This window comes from Ailuropoda melanoleuca, chromosome 14 (genome assembly GCF_002007445.2).
Source record: "Ailuropoda melanoleuca isolate Jingjing chromosome 14, ASM200744v2, whole genome shotgun sequence".
Taxonomy (NCBI): Eukaryota; Metazoa; Chordata; class Mammalia; order Carnivora; family Ursidae; genus Ailuropoda; species Ailuropoda melanoleuca.
In genome coordinates this window covers 3,173,082-3,193,652 of record NC_048231.1, presented here as the reverse complement: position 1 = coordinate 3,193,652, position 20,571 = coordinate 3,173,082, and the positions used below count along the sequence as shown (strand labels likewise).

At 34.9% G+C, this 20,571-nt stretch overlaps 1 protein-coding gene across 2 annotated transcripts in view; it reads right to left on the bottom strand.

Moving 5' to 3' along the window:
• PPM1A (protein phosphatase, Mg2+/Mn2+ dependent 1A) overlaps positions 1 to 20,571 on the bottom strand; it is a 42,049-nt gene that overhangs the window by 5,297 nt on the left and 16,181 nt on the right. Inside the window, exons 2-5 of one of the 2 annotated variants that reach the window (XM_011225515.3) lie at positions 8,970 to 9,823; positions 6,684 to 6,801; positions 2,512 to 2,620; positions 1,027 to 1,084 (exon numbers count right to left, since the gene is read on the bottom strand). In XM_011225515.3, the coding sequence (XP_011223817.1) occupies positions 1,027 to 1,084; positions 2,512 to 2,620; positions 6,684 to 6,801; positions 8,970 to 9,803 (1,119 nt within the window). In that variant the 5' untranslated portion in view covers positions 9,804 to 9,823. Of the gene's footprint in view, positions 1 to 1,026; positions 1,085 to 2,511; positions 2,621 to 6,683; positions 6,802 to 8,969; positions 13,302 to 20,571 lie in introns of those variants that run through there. The other variant, XM_034643206.1, reaches the window with a different exon arrangement.

Sequence of the window (20,571 nt, the reverse complement as noted above, 5' to 3'; positions counted from 1 at the left end):
TGCTCAAAAAATTGTTAACCCTTTGTTTTATTTTGGAATAAAATATGTGAAATACAATCTTACCATGAGATTGACCAAATGTATTTCTAAACCGGTATAATTACTAAAAAATTTTATGTTCTTCAATTAAAACTCAATTTATCTTCAGAACACTACTTTTATAAACTTTTATTACATAAGAAGAGACTGAGGCCTCACGTAATATGAGATTTGAAGAGGCTTCATAATGCAATATAGATCCCAGAGCTGTGCCCGAATGATTTTAAGTTACCACTTTCCTGTAGACACCATGCTACAACAGAATTCTAACAGGAAATTTAAGTGGAGAATAGGACAGTCTAATGTCTTTTTCACAGAAGGAGAATTCTCTACTTCAGTATTTAAATGAAGTATGCATTTTGGGGCTCTCGGCAAAGGTGTTTCCAAACATAGAAACTATTTAGTGGAGCTGAGCATTCTGAAGTTCTGTTGCAGCTTACAAAACTCAGAATAATTCAAGATTCTGAGCAGAGGTATTATTTCCAACTTCAAAAAATCATTTAGTGGGGGGCGCCTGGGTGGCAGAGTGGTTAAGCGTCTGCCTTCAGCTCAGGGCGTGATCCCGGCGTTATGGGATTGAGCCCCACATCAGGCTCCTCCGCTGGGAGCCTGCTTCTTCCTCTCCCACTCCCCCTGCTTGTGTTCCCTCTCTCGCTGGCTGTCTCTATCTCTGTTGAATAAATAAATAAAATCTTTAAAAAAAAAAAATCATTTAGTGGAAGCAAACCTTCTAAAGCTGATTGCTTCTAGAGGCTTAAAAAACCAAGAATAATTCAAAGGGGCTTTCTTCTTTTTCAAGACAGGTGGCCACTCACCATGATTATGTCCTCAATCACTAGAACTGTGGTGCAGCCAGAGTTCAGAGCAATCAGTCAGGGGTGTGTGTAAGAGAATGGGTGCAGTGAACAGCTCTGCAAAAACAGGTAGGAAGGATATGCATTTAGAGTGGAGGGGAAGGGAAAGCGACGGAGCCAAATTGTTACTTACAGTGTCATCATTTTTGTAAGGATTCAGTCTATTGTAAACGGCTTCAATTACATTCCGCCTAAATTTAAAAAAATGCAGAAAGTTAATTCTTTAGAGCACAAAACTTTAATAATTCATAGTTAGGTGCTCATTAAAATGTCAAGATAATCTTATACTTAGAAATTATTTTAATTCTATTTCATACTGTCAATAAGTGATCCTCACTTATTAAGGTATTTGAGTCCCAATGTTAAACTAGAGGTGAATTTACTCTAAGATGGAACATTCCACCAACCCAATTAATAGAAGACTAAAGTCATGGTATAAAAAACAAATTCTGTCTATATATGGTCTGCTTCATTTGAACTGGCTTATGTGGTTATGGTTCAGCAATGACGATACAGTTTTAAGCTATAATACTAATATATATCCTGCTTAAGAGCTGAATGTTAGTTTTGAAGGAGAAGTAACTTCAACATCTGTTGTGGTAAAATAATTTAGATAAATTTTACATTTAAATTTCTGCTTTTTGTAATGCCCCCTTTAAAAACTCTATTAAAGCTAAAATGTCAAATATAACATTTCCCTGCCAAGTCTAGGACTTTTTGAGTAACATTTTGTTAAAAAATCTGTAGTGGTATTTATAAGTTAGAGCCTCCCCTCCTTCCAAAATTGATCTGAAGCAATTTCATAGACAGTCATTTCACAGAAGGTCATACTGGAAGAAAAGGTTTCCAAGAAATACAAGTTTCAAATAGGAATTTTAACAATTACTACTCAGAGAAATGATTATAAAGAACATGGCTACATTTACAGAACACAGTAGAGAATCAAGGAAATTGTCAATATATCTTTGTAGGTCCATTATATGAATATCGGACGTAAAAATGTTTGAATAAAAAAATTTCTTAAAGTCTCCACTTTATTATAAAGATGTAAGCTTAATATCTGACACAAGTTAGTCCAGTTCTATGAACTGAAATGCACATAGAGAAAGGCAAGAAATACATCCTCCTATCTTCCCTCATAACAAAATCCAACCAACCAGGAATCAACAACCAAAAACACTGGGAAAATCAGAGATGTAGAAAAATGGCCTAGATGGAAGAAGAGAAAGATGTGCATCCCTGGGGTGCTAAATCATCCAGGGATTGACAAAATCAAATTAAAACAGTAGCAATAAAAATGACAATTAGAATTCTGTAGTGCTACATAATTTAGCTTAAAAAATTATTTCACTTAATTTACTTATATGAGGAAATCAATGTAACCCAAGCCTTCACGAGACAGCTTTCAGTATAATTAGTTACACATAATGAGATTCTGACACCTATTCTAAACATGCATCATGTATCAATAATGAAAAACACGGAATCACAGGCTAAACATTTTGAACACACAGGTAATGGCATCACTTTAGAAATTAGGTAAATATACATCTGGTCAATGAACACCTAACATTTTTATGTACTGAGATAATTTAAGAGTATGCAGAATGTAACTTACTTGCTTGCCAATTCACCCCCTGGTGGGAGGCTGGGGATGTTCTCACTTGCTAATGTGCGCATCACATGGACTAAGTCAGGGACTCCTTCCCCCTGCTTCTTTATGATTTCTGGGAATCAGAAGTACTTTTTTTGTAAGTGTTGTCCAAATTTAATTAAAAAAAAAAACTGAAACAAAGATAACTTAGGTTTTTAAAGATGGCATTTACCACATCTGAGATTTTCTAAGCTGGTATTAGAAAAGAAAATCAAGTTGACCTTTGAAAATTTATGACAAAGGGATGCATAAAAACGACACAAAAAAATGTAATACTTTCCAGATTAACTTCAAAGCATGAAAATAAACAAGATAAAAATGTGAAAAAATTTCTTGTGAAAATCAATGTATTACATAATCAAGGATATGGGTATACAAATGAGAATATTCTTAAGGTGCCAACTAGTTACTTTTTTTTTTTTAATAACCAATTTCAAAATTTGAAAGGAAAAAACCCTTTAAAAATAAGGGAATTTTTTGATTATAAACTAACCCAAATCACTTTTACATACGTTTATATTTGCAAAGTGATACTTAAGTACTATGTGCAGATTAGGTTATATAACTGAATACCACTCACAGCTTAATTTTTGTCTGAAGTATCTTTAAGCAGTAAATAGATATACAGTACCATTTCCTCAGTTGATTATTTGAACAGGGCATATGGAATGGAAAAAAATCTAAATTTCATGATAAATTTTTACAAAGAAAAAATCTGATAAACCATACAACTGCACTTAAAATTGTTAATTTCAAAACATTCAGTTACTAAATGGGTATAGTGATATGATCTGCAGTGTTGCCATGTAGATGCGTACTGTTATTCAGACCACAGAACACCAACAATAATGTACAACCAACTTAAAGAATTCTCAAACTATCAAGTACAAGAAGTCTTCACTTGGAGTTTTAGCATATTTATTCTAAATGCAAGATCATACCAAAGGTATCTGTAATTTAAAAGTTCAAGTTTTGCTCAATTTTCTGTTTTTAAAGTTTATACTAAGAAATTCTCTTTGTCATCATCAGGGCAAGAAAACTGTCATTTTAGTTCTCAATTTGTAAATACCTTTGAAAATCACAATACATATAAAGATCTTCCATCCTTCAATCAAGTCTCAAAATATCAATTCCTCATTAAAGCCACATATTAAAAGACAGATGTTGCTACCCATATTTCTTTAAATGAAATTGTCCTTTTGGAATTAAGGCCAAATTTTACCACGTATTATTTTTTTGCCTTTTTTTAAAACCAGTCTTAAATCTGAACAAAAAGCAAGGCTCTCAGATTTGGTTTGCCAAGTTCCTTTATTGTATAATCTTTAACATCTAGCATTCTACATGGTTCTAATGCTGGAAATCTTCTGTACAAAAATAAAGGATTTTGATGTTTACCTAAGCTGCACAATTTCACAATCTAAAGCTGTAATACACTTAACACACAGTCTCTGCTAAGCCAATACAATTACTGGATAGATAACTAAATACAATAGAAATGAACACTGATGATAAATTCAATCAATGATAGTTTCAGGTGTAAAAAACATTACCTTGATTCATCTATATCTGATGTATCTTACATCTCCTTTATTAAAATATATATTAGGGTATTTTAATTGTGAAGAAAATTACAGGAAGACAAATTCTTAAAAAAAAATTAATGTAAGGCTTTAAAAACAGTTAATATCTCCTATTCCACAGGGGACAACACATTTAAACTGTCTTACCATTAATACTACACTAGCATTGCTGCTTCTGCTTTTAAGAAGGAAAACAAGATGAATTTTATGAAATATTCCTTTAATTGCTCTTGGGCTATACATTAATTAGAACTGTAGAAAGACTGAATGCTTTTACTAAATAATATATGTATAGAAGATCTGTTTCCCATACTCACATATAAACACATTCTGCTCTTCCCTACTCCCCTCCACACCAAGTCTGAGGGATCCTATCAGTTATCTCCAAATCAGCAACTTTAAAGCTTGGGCAGTCAACAGAAAAGATTTAAAAAGTATATATATACAAGTACAGTCTTAAATTGGCTTAGAAGACCCACAACCTCAAGTGATGTAGTTTAAATTATGAGCTGAGTCTTTTTATCACAACCCTAGAGAGTCAAGTATTTAGAAGGGCACAGGTAATAGGAGAGCTGAAAAGCCTTTCTTCTTTTCTATAGTGTAGACAGAGAAGCCAAAAGTATTCAAAGCAAATAAAATGAGGCTTAGTAGGTCACAGCAATTTTGAAGACACGTATTTAACCAAAGAAAAAAACAAAGAAAAAAATATTCAGTGCCTGTTTTGGAAGCTGACTGCAGTATTTTTTACTTAGAACAACTTCTGCAATGTAAATAGTTACATTCTATGTTTTAAAATATAGTAGCAATTTTAATTAATGTAGTATTTATTTTCTAATTGCAGTCTTATCAAACCTACCTCAATAAAGAATATGAAATTTGATTTGTGACATAATAATCTCAAATAGAATGACACAAGTAATATTTCAACATATCAAGAATATTGAGTATTGATATAAACTCTGTTCAGATGGAAATTCTTCCTTGATAAAAAGCAATATAAAACTTAATATTGTAACATAAAATTATGTTAGAATTGCACCAAAAACTTAAAAGAGTGCACACTAACAAGAAAAGTTGTAATTCATTTCTAAAATATGACTGCTTCATAGTAAATAAAACTAAATCACTTATTCTTTAAATCAATAAGAAAACATGTACACCCAAGTTACTTTAAAGTGCCAATAAGTCACATACCAATTTATCCCAATACATATTCTTACTGTTTCATTTTCCCACTAGCCAGCAGTCTGAACCAATGTGATATGACTTGGTAGCATTCTAAATAGTTTTATTGAATTATATATAAATAACATATCAAAATGATTCATTTAAAATATAAAAATTCCAAGAGCCTTGGGTAATAGTGAGAAAACAAACTCAATGAATAGTACGTCCAATGAATGAAATACTAAACAGTACATACACATACTAGATATATCACTATCAAGTGGGGGAGAGCAATAAAACAAAATAGCAGCTCTAGATAGTACTGAAAATCAAAACCAATCATGATTCTAATAGACTGATTATAATTGATATCAAACAGTAAAAGGGGAGAAAACAAAATTAAAGTGCATATGAATTTTAATAATGCAGGCACAGCAGGATATAATACTGTGTAGGTCAATGCTTACATGCTATTAGATCTTTAACGTGCAAATTCATGACATTAGGAGCCCAAAATGCATTTTAACGCTCTCATAGGCATGTCAAGTTTTCCTGCTTAAAAGAAACTGCATAATCTACACGCTTATTGCATATATGCAGCAAAATGGAATTCTCCGGGGAGACTTAGCATTTAAAGCAGTAGCTGCATAAAAGGTCGTTTGTATTTTTTCAAATATTTAAAGGCATTACACTTGAGAGTTACAAACATCTAACTGTCTCAAAGTAATTTGCAGAATTATGACAAATATATTCCTGAAATTCCCAACTTGTTTCTTGCTTTTATTCAGCATTTATATTTCTGCCAAGTAGAGACCTAGTATATCTTCTATTCAGGTCTATGTTGTCTTGGTGAGGAAGTTTATGGCTTAGGCAAGAAGCCTTAAAACAGTTTAAAATAAATTTTTAAAAGCTGTGGCACATGAAAGTTGCTAATAACCAGGCTGTGATCTTCAAGTTATTAAAAAAAAAATCCTAAGGACCTTAAATTCATATACATAGCTTTACACAGAAAGATGGTATTCAGATTATCACCATCATAAATAATCTATTTATAATTAAATAAACCACAAATCAGACTTTCCTGGCATAAAACTACTCACGCCAGTGAATTCATCAAGAATTTTAAAGCATACAAACACTTTTTAGCCTTTTTAAACAAAAGTATCCTGAACAGAATGTACAGGGTCACACTAGTTCTTATTTCTAATATAACTGTAATAGGACAATCAAAAACATCTCAACAGTTACTACAGAAATGCCCTTTCCCACTTCTGTACACTAAACACTAGATGTCAAACGCATGTAAAGATCTAACAGCTAAAATGTTAAAATTTGATTGTGTTGAGGTTTTTCTTTAATAAAGCTACTTATTTTTGTTAAATGATCCACCTTCTACTCTGCTTTCCAGGTACTTGTCCAATTCTGCCTCCTTCTTCACTGCTTCTGGTGATACTTTGGGTGCATTTGGAAAACAGATCAATATCACACTCATGTTGTCTCGACTTCCCTGAGAAAAAAAGTTTGAGAAATATTATGCTTTCTTCTTGCACTTTAAAGCCTTGAAAACTTTTACAGCCATGACAATTTTAATTATACTTGCTCTAGTAAAAAATATATATATTGTTTTTAAGGAGAAAAAAATCCACATATGTGGAGAGGCACCCCCCCATTTACATACAGTGTGTATGGTATACAGTATAACCAACACTCCAAAAGATAGGAGAAGCACTACAGGTTAACCTCCATTGCAACAATCACTGTTTCTAAATGCTATAAAACAAAAGTATTTCCAAACATTGACTGGTGGCTTACTTAATATGAAGATACCGAACACAAATACACATGCACACGGTCAATCAACAAAACAGAAAATTATAGAGGATTTGACCTATAGTTACATGTATACTCAACAAACTTATATTTAAAATAAATTATAATAAATTTGGGGGCTAATTTGCTTCATAATAAACAGAAATATGGAATTAGCAGTAAAACTAAATATATACAATTTATAAACCAGTTTTTTAACTTTCATAATTTAAAAAGATGGCTTAACTTTTAGGAAGTATATTCATTTTTAAAGACACCTAGCTATACAAGATGCTATGATTAAAATACTTGAATCAACGTCAGCCTCCTCATATTCCCCTCCCTATTAGGAACTGGAGTTAACTTTTATGTTTTAAGTATTTGATTCCTCAATATGGGAAAACTGACCTTATACCTTTAGTTTAAGCAAACCATACAAAGAATTTAATATTAAAAAGAATCTTGGGAGAAAAACAGTATAAAATGTGTAAAATGATAGGGTACTGAATAATTTTTAAAATGGAGAATGCAGATAAGATAAAGTATTAGCTGAGTCATAAATTACTAGTGTCTGAATGTGACAATTCTCTCCAAGAAAACAGCTTTTAATTTAGCCAACTATTTAATTCTCAAGAGCTAAAGAATAAGACCAACAAATAGATACTACTTTTATGTATACTAAAAGGGACAAAGAGCACATGTGTCACTGTTCGGCTCTCCTCAAATTCAGAAATCAATAGTGTGTACTATTAAGGCTTTTTTTAAAACCTTTGTGCTGGATGTTACATAAACTTGATTTGTGCTGGATGTTACATAAACCTGATTTCTGAGTATGATCAGATTTTAATTAAGATTTTAAGTAGAGCTGGCAGTATGCTTATAAAACTACAAAGAACATTAAGATGGCTTTCTGCACGTTAAAAGAAAATCAAACATGCAGTCTCAGAAGAGTTTTATAAAATCAACATGTTAGAGAAAAAGAAAAAAATCAAAGAATTAGTTAATGAACATCACAAACAAAAAATTTAATCCCTCAGCAGTCCTATGAGTTAGCTACTGTTATCTCCACTCAATAGCTGAGAGGGGTAGAACTGGTCTGAGACTGCAGAGTACGAAAGCCACAGAGGTATGCCTGCCTCAAGGCCTGCCTCTTCAGGCCGCTTCCTCTTGCTTCAAAGCCTCCTCAGCTGTAAAATCAAGGGGCTGAGCTGACTCATCTACATATACGACCCCTTCCGATCATCCCAACAACTCCATGAGACAGGGCGATAATATCTCTTACCTTTTTTACAGTAAAAGAAACTGATTTTCCAGACAGCTTAAATAGCTTACCTGAAGTCATACTCAGTCTCATACCAAGTTCTTCTGACTCCATGTTCAAGGCTATTTTTATTACATCATGCCAAGTGATCACTAAATTCTCTTTGCTGGTGCTACAGATTCATTAGACTATAGCCTCAAAGTACTTTCATGAATGTATGGAGATATCACATGATAAAAATAAAATATTAAAATTCTAAAATGCTTTTCATTTATTAGACACAAAGGCTTACCCCTCCCCCCCATGCCTTTAAGACATGCGCTCTGTTACGGTCTTTTTGCCTTTCGTAATCTTCTACAATACTAAAAAAGCTGAGGTAGTCATGGTTACTAAAAGACCATTTAGATTATAATTCTTGCATATTTGGTAATTGGGTAATTTATTTCTTAAAAATGTTCCTAAATTTTTGTAATTGGCAAAGAGTATCCTACAGTTTTGCGCCAAGAACTTATTTCTGAGAACTACAGTTTCTAAAATGATTAAATACTAGAGTAATAGTTAGTGACATAAAACCATTTTTATCTTTTAAAAGAAAGTCTAACTACCTTATACAAACAGGTGTCGACTACTTCATTGCAAACTTTCTCAAGGTCATCAGTGACTTCAAGTCTGGATCTTACAAAATCACAGAGCTCTTCATTTCCCATAACATCCCAAATACCATCACACGCAAGGATAATGAACTGATCATCTTCTTCAGACCTTTCAATATCATGGACTTCAGGCTCTGGTGAGACAAGCTGCTCTGTAGGACCTTTTCCATGGACACACTTGTAATCAAAGTCCCCAAGGGCCCTCGATACAGCCAGAGAGCCATTCACACGCTGAATCATTACAGAACCACCTGCATTCTGAATTCGTTCTTTTTCCAGCGGATTACTTGGTTTGTGATCTTGTGTGAAGAAGTGAACTTTCCTGTTTCTACAAAGTAAACCTCTCGAGTCTCCACAGTTAATGAAATAAGTATGTTGAGGAGAAATTAAGACACCCACAGCTGTTGACCCACTTCTATCTGCACCATGTTTCTTCTCTGACATAACTCTCATATGTTCATCAATCTCCAGAAAACCTGTTCTGATTCCATTCTTTACATTTTCCACAGAAGGTGCTCCTGCAGACCCTTTAAAATCCTGGTTATTGGTGATGTGATCTAACAAATGCTCACAGCAGTATTTGGCAACCTGAGAACCAGCATGCCCATCATACACAGCAAAGAACGACCATGTTTCAAGTCCACTTGGCAAACCGATCACAGCCGTATGTGCATCCTCCATTTCAACTCGCCAACCTTGCATGCTGCTTAGCCCATATCGCAACCCATTACCCTGCCCCTGGGCATTATGTTTTTCCATCTTTGGCTTGTCTAAAAATGCTCCCATTATGTCTTGATATTCTAGGTCTGCAAAGGAAGAGAAACAGGAAAGTTAATAACTATCTTATATACAAAATACATATTCAACAATTTTTTAAGAGTAAGGAAGATATAAAGAAAGCTTTAAGTAAGAAATCAAAACTCATAAGTAGAAACTCATTGTGTTGCTAACTTGGAACCTAGAGATTAACAAGAAAGAACTGGGGGAGAGGCTGATCAGGCACAGCTTAGAATGAGTAACAGACAGAGAGAACTGAAGCATCAGGATAAAAGTAGCTGACCTGACACTCCCCCACCAGGCACAACCACTTAAGGTAGAAAGGAGACTGGCAGTGAGCATCAGCTTACATGAACCAGGCCAAGTGTTTCAGGGTGCAATGAATATGTGTATCTCTTAGCGAATCTCAGACCTAAATTGTATGTGTATGCTAATCAAGAAAAAGCCAAATGAATTTACAACATACCAAAAGCCTATGAAATCAAACATCTTGGTTGAACATTTAGGATTTTCCAGTTTTATTCTGACTACCTATAGTTTTATTCTTACTACATGAACCCTCTGAAAAAGTAAAAAATGATCTACTCACAATGATCCAAATTTGCACACTCATTCCTTTAAGCCTTTGTTCATGTCAGTCCCCTTAACTGGAATCCCCTGTCCTTCCTCCTTACTTATAGAAAAATATGTATCCATCTTCTAAAGTCTAGTTCAATTTCTACCTTTTCCATAGGTTTTTCAGTCTCTGACAAAACCATTAAGTTATTAAATTATCAAGTACAACCTCAACTGTCAAGCTGCAAAGCAATTATATATACATACAACAAAGTTTGTTATATATAACAAAGTCAGCCTATTGTGATCTACTGATGTTCTATTAATTTAGCAGTAATAACATGTATCATTATTATTATACTCTATGACCATTAGGTATAAATAGTAAAGGAGATTAGAGGGTCTAGGAACAGCCATGTGGACAAGCCATGTGGGCAAGGATTAGCTAATCTAATCCTTTCCCAATAATCAAAAGCTAAAAACTCTGGTCTGAAATGGGCCCACACAACACGGGGACAGTTGGTCAGAATTTAGGTTGACCTTTATTTGAATAATAGCCTAGAGATGTAGAGACATGGGGTCCAAGTCATCAAATAAGTCACAACTGAACTCAAACCAATCTGAAAGGAGGCTAGAATTAAATTTAATGGAGGGAAAGTAGGGAGGCAAAATAGGGAGGGAGGTAAAAGCACCTACGTAAATCAGGATGCAATTAGAAGACTAAGGGATTGATGATGCTAGTGATGCTAGGCTTTGAGAAGAAGCTGGGAGAGAAAGCGTTAAGAATAAATCCTTAGGAAGGTCACAGTGTTCCAGTAACCTTTTCCCCCTTCTTTTCCTACCAGGGCCAAACTAATACACAAGACAGAAGTCTGGCTGACTGGTGTGATAAAACAATATCCTGCCTATTCCTCTGTCCCTATTACAATTCCACTAATGTAGGTAAATAATGAAAACTAGCCATCATTTATTCCTTATGGTAGTATTCATCAGATCACCGGATACCAAGCTGATAAACACTATTATGACAAGAGTGACTGTTTTGATTGGACAAAGGAATAACATAATGATGATACCTTAATAGCAGACAATGTTTAAGAATAATTCTAAATCATTCATTCTCAACAACCCTCTAAAGTGAGTAATAATATCTTCAATTTATAGATGAATCTCAGACTAAAGAACTTGGCCAAAACTAATCAACTGATGAGTTCAGAAGAATCAGGACTCTAATTCAAGCCTGTCTGAATCTAAAGCACCGTTTACTACTAAGGTAATGGTCTTGATCATGGATATACAAAAGAATTATCTGTGGACTTTTTGAAAAATTACAATTAAGAAATCAGGATTTCCAAGATAGGGTTGGAACCTAGGCATCTGTGTTATCTGTAAAAAAGATTAGATGAGATGCCTAGATAGGTAATATAGATGGCTAGACGATGACTGAGGCATGATGAAGTCAAGTCATCTGCTGAAGGTCAACTGCAATTTGCCTCATCTCTGTACCTCAATTCCTTTAGCTGGGCTAAAGGGGAGGAGAGAGATACAGTTAAGATGCTTGATGATCTAGCATTCCTCATCCGTACAATCAACATATTTATACTTACCTCTGAATGTCGCTTCAAAGTTTAAATGAGGTAGGCAAAAATAAGGCAGTCAGCAAACTATTTCATTATTACTACATTCCTAAATATACAGTCACACTAGATTCTGATACTACCTAACAGGGAACTTACTCTCTTTTGCAGAAAAGTCCAGTAGCTATTTTCCAGATATACATATAAAACTACCAAATAATTCTTTGAAGACAAACAGGGTAAAATTTCTAAAAACAAACCCCAAACTTTTGAAAAAATATATGTTAGAAATGTAAAAATATAACGAACCAAGTCAACCATCTGATAAAATTTTAGGTCCAGCCCACAGCAAATATAAAAATATACATCAAGGACAAATTAATAATTTTGTGGTTGGACTTTCACATAGTGAAAATAAGACAATTCAGAAATCTTACCTCCTGGGATTCTGAGTAATTTGTAGAAACCTAGTGAAGCAGCCAACAATGGCTACATAAATACAGCAGACGGTTATGTAAATATAATACCAGAAATTACTCACTTATAAATACTATGTTTACACAGTCATCTTCCAGAAGTGGACTACTAATTATGTAGTCAAATTATTAAAGTGGCATCTATCTATAAATAGTAAATCCCTAAGGGTTCAATTTGCCCATGAAAGCTTAAGCTAGTTTCTGAGAGAAATTCTAGTTCTCGCCTTGTCTTTAATCTACTCTGAGCACATGCTGGATGGACCTCACCACAACACTAGCTTAATCAGCTGATCTGAAAACAAAGTACCAGGACAATCAAAAGACTGAACTCGTCTTTGATTTGGTAGCAGTGTACACAACACGGCAAAATTCAACTCATCTGCAGCGGGATGTGGGATGTAAACTCTTAACTGCTACCAAATATGCAGCATATTGTACATTGCCCGCTAATGCTTACATGTGAATATGCTCTGTAAACATGAAGACAAATGCTCAGCTGACCCCTGAAATGCACATTTATTGAACGATAGGATTTAAGCAATATATTGTAGAGTGGGGTTCAGTGAAGAAACAGACTCCTTGTGCCTGTATCTCTGCAAAGGATAATTTAGGGTACACAAACTAATTTCAACTTCCCAAGCTATGAGACACGTTAATTCATAAATTTTATTTTGTAATCCAAGGCAGCCATGTCAAAGTTATCTATGGTAATGACAAATAAATGCATGAACAAAACTTTATACCAATTTGAGAAAAGAAAAAGGCTAATCTTTGGGTAATTTTTCTCTCATTGGAGTCTGAAATTTCTCATCGACCCTTACTTTAAAAAAAGGATTACACGGAGGCGCCTGGGTGGCACAGTTGGTTAAGCATCCAACTCTTGATTTCAGCTCAGGTCATGATCTCAGGGTCCTGACATCGAGCCCTGCGTTGTGTTCCATGCTAGGCATGGGGCCTGCTTAAGATGCTCGCTCTCTCTCTCCCCCTGCCCTCCTCTCTTAAAAAAAAGGATTACACGTATTTATATTTACAAATTTGATTTTGATTAACTTGTGTAACTCATAAGAGCCAAAATGTAGAAATGATCTGTCTAAATCTATTTTACAAATGAGAAGGCACACAGAAATAGAATGATTTGCTGAAGGTCACAAAGCTAGTTCAACAGTAAAAGCTGAGAACAGGACCTATGTTTCTGGAATTTATCTGCAATTCTACACATCCTGTCCTGTGTAGTTGCAAATGAAGTTAATGGAAATCTAAAAACAGACTTCTTAAAGACAACACACAATGCAGATAAGGAAGACTGTCACAGAAAAAAGCTGAAAATACCTTAAAGTGCCATTTCTTCCTCTGCCTACTCTTAACTTCTAAACTTCTATACTGCCAAAGATAAATGACAAAAAAGAAGGAAAGGTAAAAAGAAAAGGAAAAAAAGCAAGAAATCTAAACTTTGGGTTTTTGTCTGGGACTGACAGAAAACCAGAGTGAACAATTTCTGGCAAAGCTAATCTCAAATACTGAGGCTAAAAAAAATGTAATAATGAGCAAAGAAAAATAAAAGGATATATTTTTAAAGGTTCAGAAGTTACGGGGAGGGAGGGGAGCACACACCTCAATATTCATTATCTCCAAACTAGAAATTACCCATTAAGATAAGAGATAGGCGAGGATGCTAAATGAATAAAACTACTACAGGCTGTCAATTAAGAAAAAAAAGGCACTCTGAAAAGTAGGTACATGGAAAGGAAAAACAATTACTGAACTAAAAATTTCAATAAAGACAATGAATAGCCAATTGGATACCACAGGAAAAAAAAGCGCCAAACCAATAAATGAGATCACCTCAAGGAATTCTTTTAAAACTCAGGTCTTTCTCTTCATCTTGTTAATTCCAAACATACAAACCCACCCACAGCTGTACCCATCCTATCCTCATACCTTTGGTTATAAGAGAGGGCTCTCTGTGCTCTCACTTAAACATAAATCCCTCTATTAGAGCTTTGAAGCCCATGCTTCAAAGGAATCTTATACTAACTTACATGTCTTCTCTGGAACCTTACAACACTGTTATCCTCTTCTTTATATTCAACCTCTCCTTTTCAATCAGAGTACAATTTTTAAAGACACTCAGATGTTGACCATTACTAATAAGTCTTTATGTGACTCCTTCTCCTGTAGCTACCCATCTGCCTTTCCCTTACCTTTGCAGTTCAACTTCTTAAAAACACGTGTTGATGCTTCACACTGTTGCCTGGCCATTCCACCAAAATAGGCTCCTCCAGGTTGCTTAATCCAGTGGACATTTTTAGCCCTCGTTTCATTGACTGCTTAAAACAGCATTCAACACTCCCTCTTCCAACTTCCCACTGGCTTTTCAAGATGCGACACACGCTCACCTTTCCTCCTGTCCCTGGCTTTTCTGTCCTTGTTCCCTTTGCATGCCCATCTTCATCTTCCAAGCCATTAAATATTGACATTCAAGGCTTAGACCTAAGCCCTTTTCTCACTTTATGCTGGCTTCCAAACTATTATTCATGTGTATGGGGGAAAGGGAACCAGATGATATTTTAAGATACACAAGGACTCAAAGTATACACTCATACTTTTTTAATGAGAAATCCAGCCAAGCAAACATCTACTCACCGTGTTTTAAAACTAAGTTCATCTCTATGACTTGTCATTAGTTTAACTCTCAAATAACCTGCATCATAAAAATAATCTAAAAAACAAAATCCCGTATATAAAGCAAAAAGAAGTTGGGAAGTTGCCCACTTACCCAATTTATACTAAGGAGACACCCCCTTTATGTCTATAGATGGAAATACCTTTTTTTAAACTCGAAAGTTTTTAACTTAAAAAGTTTTAAACTTAAAAGTTATAGATGTATCCAATATGTGACTTTGGACAAATCCTTTAGCTTAATTTCTAACTCTCTTCATTGATAAACAACCTTGATTAACCATTTCAGAACAATTACCTTGTTCTGAAAAATGTAGAAGCAAGGAGTCTAAAGTTCTAGGACTAGGACCTAGGTAAAATGACATTAGTAAATAATACTTCAGTCTAAAATCATACTGATGAATTCTACTTAAAAATTTTTATTCTCAACACCAAGATGAAGATTATGAGATACAATTATTTTACAACAGAAAAATCAGTTAACTTGTAGAGAATGAAAAAACCAGCTACCAACTAGGACTACAAGCTGGTAGCCTGAATGTGATCTTCACATATATAGTTAGCCCCTGCCCCTGAACAACATGCATTCTCCAGTGCCCCTACTACTCCTCATGGACCACCCCGCATCTGAGCTTGCATCATCTGATAAAGAGAACAATACCTGTGACTGTAACAGCATACAATCCATGAGGATTTACTCTAATCTGATTTTTCATGAAGTGGCCAACCTCATCTCGAAGAAGCAAAACAAAATGATACCTGTAAAAGGCTGAATAATGGCTTCAAACGTACCAGGCCTGGATCCTACAATGTTACCTTATTTGGAAAGAATCTCTGCAGGCGTGATTAGTTAAAAAACTTGCAATGGGAGGATTATTTTGGATTATACTGGGGCCCCAAATTGCAATCACAAGTGTCCTTGAAAGAGAGGCAGAGGAAGAACTGTCACAGAGGAGAACTGAAGACAGAGCAAAGAGAGATTTGATGATGCTCGCCCTTGAAGATTACAGTGATACATGGCTACAATCCAAGGAACGCTGCATTCTTCCTAAAGCCTCCAAAGTGAACACATTCCTGCCAACACCTTGACTTTGGCCCAGTGAAACTAATTTTGGACTTGTGCCCTCTAGAATGGTAAGAGAATAAATGTGTATGACAAATAAGAAACTGGAGTATAAAAAGTATTAATAGAACTAAGGAAAGAAATTTAAGAGATAAAAATTATTGTAATGTTATAAATGGCAAAACAATAATGTGCAAAGAACTTATAGAAAACATCTGCAAGGGGTAAAATTAAGAGAAAAATCATCCTGTATGCAGGTAAGAATAGAGAGATAAAAGTGAGTAGATTGAAGATACAAACAATGCAGATCCAACAATTTAATTAGTATAAACAGAAAACCAAATAATGGAGAAGAAATAAAACTTCAAAGAAAAAAGAAATTAATCCCAAACTGAGGGAAAATTTGAATTGATGATTGAAAGTGTTCATCAAGTAGTAATTTTAGTAGAAAGTGATCAATACCAAAGTTTACTTTGATAATGAATTTCAAGAATACAATTTAGAAAAATAAAAACAAAAACAAATCAGGCTTGCCTCAAACTTCTTTGTCACATGATATGCAATAATGAATTAAGGCCTATAAATGTTGAGGGTAAAGAGGGATATTCCCAGAATTCTATACCCAGCAAAGTTGGCATTTATATGTGAAGGTAACAGAAAAGATATCATGAACTATGCCAACACTAAAAAAGTATCATCCAGGGGTGCCTGGGTGGCTCAGTCAGTTAAGCGGCCAACTCTTGATTTTGGCTCAGGTCATGATCTTGGGGTCCTGGGATAGAGCCCCCCATCAGGCTCTGTGCTCAGCCGAGGAGTCTGCTTGTGGATTCTCTCTCCTTTTCCCTCCGCCCCTCCCCATGCTCAAGCTCTTTCTCTATCTCTCTCAAATAAATAAAGCTTAAAAAAAAAAAAGTATCATCTATGTACCATTAATGGAAAACCTATTTAAAGAAAGATTAATGCCAAGAGATTAATCAAAACCAGAAATTCAATAAATGGAGATGTCATAGTATATAGGACTTTGGGGTGGACAACATACACTATGCAAATACAACTGTCCCTTGAAAAACATGGGTCTGATCTGCATAGGTGCACTTATACATGTATTTTTTTTTAATAAATACAGTACTATAAATGTATTTTCTCTTATGATTTTTTTTTAAAGATTTTATTTATTTATTCGATAGAGATAGAGACAGCCAGCGAGAGAGGGAACACAAGCAGGGGTAGTGGGAGAGGAAGAAGCAGGCTCACAGCAGAGGAGCCTGATGTGGGGCTCGATCCCAGAAAGCTGGGATCACGCCCTGAGCATGAAGGCAGACGCTTAACTGCTGTGCCACCCAGGCGCCCCTCTCCTATGATTTTCTTAACATTTTTTCTCGAGCTTATTTTAAGAATACAGTATACAATACATATAACATGCAAAATATATATTAATCAACTGTTTATGTTATCAGTAAGGTTTCTAGTCAACAGTAGGCTATCAATAGTTAAGTTCCGGGGCAGACATAAGTTATATGTGAATTTTTGACCATGTGGAGAACTGGTGCCCCTAACCTCCATGTTGTTCAAGGGTCAACTGTATAACAGAAGTCAAGGGTTGGGTGCCTGGGTGGCTCAGCTGTTAAGTGTCTGCCTTTGGCTCAGTTCATGATCCCAGGGTCCTGGGACTGAGCCCCACATAGGGCTCCCTGCTCAGCGGGAAGCCTGCTTCTCCCTCTCCCACTCCCCCTGCTTGTGTTCCCTCTCTCCCTGTATCTCTCTGTGTCAAATAAATAAATAAAATCTTTTTAAAAAATGTTAAAAAAATTATTAAAAAAAAGAAGTCAAGGGTTGTGATTTTAATTTCAGAAAAAGAAAAGCATAAGGAATAAGTCAATAAATACAATGACTATCTTTTTTTAATTGATGAGTGTGTACTCTAAAATTATAGCTTAAAATACTTTTATGTCAGATAATTCATACAACCCTTCAAAAATACTATGTGCTGAAATTAAAACTATATTTTCTGTTCAAATATGCTTAAAACATTAAAAACCAAGCATTTATTTGATTGTATATTGGAAAACAAAAGCTGTCAAGTTTCCTAACATACTCCCATTCACCCTACTCCAGGAACCACCGCCCCACCCCCCAAAAAAGAAAACAAATGACACAGACTATATTATCTGACTTTAATACGGTAACAGTAGCTGTTGGTAACAATGAAAAAAAAAGAAGAAAACTTTAAACATCTGGAAATTGCTTTAAAGGCATGCTTCTCATCAACCTTGCAGTGAGTTTGTACATTTTTACAATTACAGAATATTCAGAAACAATAATGGTAAATAAAACCTTATATCAAATTTTATGAGAGGTGACCAAACGTTACTCAGGAAAACTAACACTTTCTTAGTAAAAAAGGTGAAAATCAGTACATTAAATCTCAACCCAAAAAGTAAAAAGAACAACCACATGCATACACACAGACCTATGGAAAGAAATATATTAAGGAATATATTAAGAAAAATTTAGGTAAACGTGATGTCATATGAGTGAAATATGAGTAAAACACGTAAACCACTAATCAGTCTGAGAAAAACTATTATTCAAAATTAGAAACCAAACAAGCATACAGCCTGCCTCTGAGACAGGTGTTTGTTTTGTTTTATAAAACACACCGTACAATTCTTTGCTAATAAATTTGAAAATATTGAGGAGACAATGTTCTTGAAAAACAAATTACCAAATTTTTTTCAAGCAGTGATGAAATAGAGACCAGTAACTTGGGAACAAAATGAGAAAGTTACCAAAGAACTAACCCTCAAAAGAACTCTAGGGCTCATGAAAAACAAAATAAAAAAAGCAGAAGAACCATTCCAGGTTAAAGAAGACCAAGGAGCTAGGACAATAAAGTGCAATGTGCAATTGTGCACTGGCTTATATATGTGTGTGCAAAAAGAGTATGTATGCATACGTACACAAAGAGGGAAAAAAGAAAACTTATAAAACAAATGTGGGAAAAAATTAGTCATTCAGGTATATATGAAAGTTCACTGTACCTTTATTTCTTCAAATTTTCTGTAAGTTTAAATTGTTTCCAAAATAAAGTTATTAAAAACAAGTGTATCAGACAATTTCACAACCAAGATCTTGAAAGCCTTAAAACAGTAATACTGATTAAAAACTGGCAAAGACAGTACCAAAAAATAAAACTATAATCCAAACATAGTAACACAGATGCAAAAAACCCTAAGTATAAGCAAATCACCTAGAAGAGCTCATCTTAAGAATTTAACTACGAGCCAACATTCAGAAACCTATTAATTTGCCATCTTTTTAAAAAAGAAGTCCCAAGGGGGGGGCGCCTGGGTGGCTCAGTCGGTTAAGCGTCTACCCTCAGCTCCTGTCATGATCCTGGAGTTCCAGAATGAAGCCCCCCCCCGGGGGGGGGGAGCAGGCTCCCTGCTCAGCGGGGAGTCTGCTTCTCACTCTCCCTCTGCTCCTTATCCCCCTCTTCCAAGCACTCTAATAAATAATTTTTTTAAAAGATAATTTATTTATTTGACAGAGAGAGAGACACACAGTGAGAGGGAATACAAGCAGGGGGAGTGGGAGAGGAAGAAGCAGGCTCCAAGCGAGGAGCCTGATGTGGGGCTCGATCCCTTAATGCCGGGATCACGCCCTGAGCCGAAGGCAGACGCTTAACGACTGAGCTACCCAGGTGCCCCTAAATAAAATTAAAAAAATAAAAATAAAAAAGTTCAAAGGAAAAAAAACCACATGATCGAATTTTCATCTGATAAAATTCATTCTATAATATGATAATCTATATTTCAAGCCAAAGAGGAAACATAGTGATTAGAACAAGTCCCAGAAAAGAACACAAGGATACCTATTCTTATCCTTAATATCTAGCAAGGTCCAGAAATAATAATCAATACAGTTAAGATTTTTTTAAAAGGCATAAAATTATGAAAGATCAAATTGCTACTTGCAGATATTAACTATGTGATGGCAAACTCAAAATCTAAAACAATAGGGGCGCCTGGGTGGCACAGCGGTTAAGCGTCTGCCTTCAGCTCAGAGCGTGATCCCTGCGTTATGGAATAGAGCCCCACATCAGGCTCCTCCGCTATGAGCCTGCTTCTTCCTCTCCCACTTCCCCTGCTTGTGTTCCCTCTCTCACTGGCTGTCTCTATCTCTGTGGAATAAATAAATAAAAAAAATCTTAAAAAAAAATCTAAAACAATATTAGGAAAAAAAGTTCAATAAGGTTATCTGACTACAGAAAATCCTTAAGAAAACTATTAAAAATAACCACTTAGAAAGTAAAGAAAAAAATGCCAATAATAATCTTTATATCTAAATAAATAATCAAAGAAATATTCAGGACCTTTAAGAAGAGAGCTTCAGAATAAAAGACACTCCTATTTCTGAGACAGGAA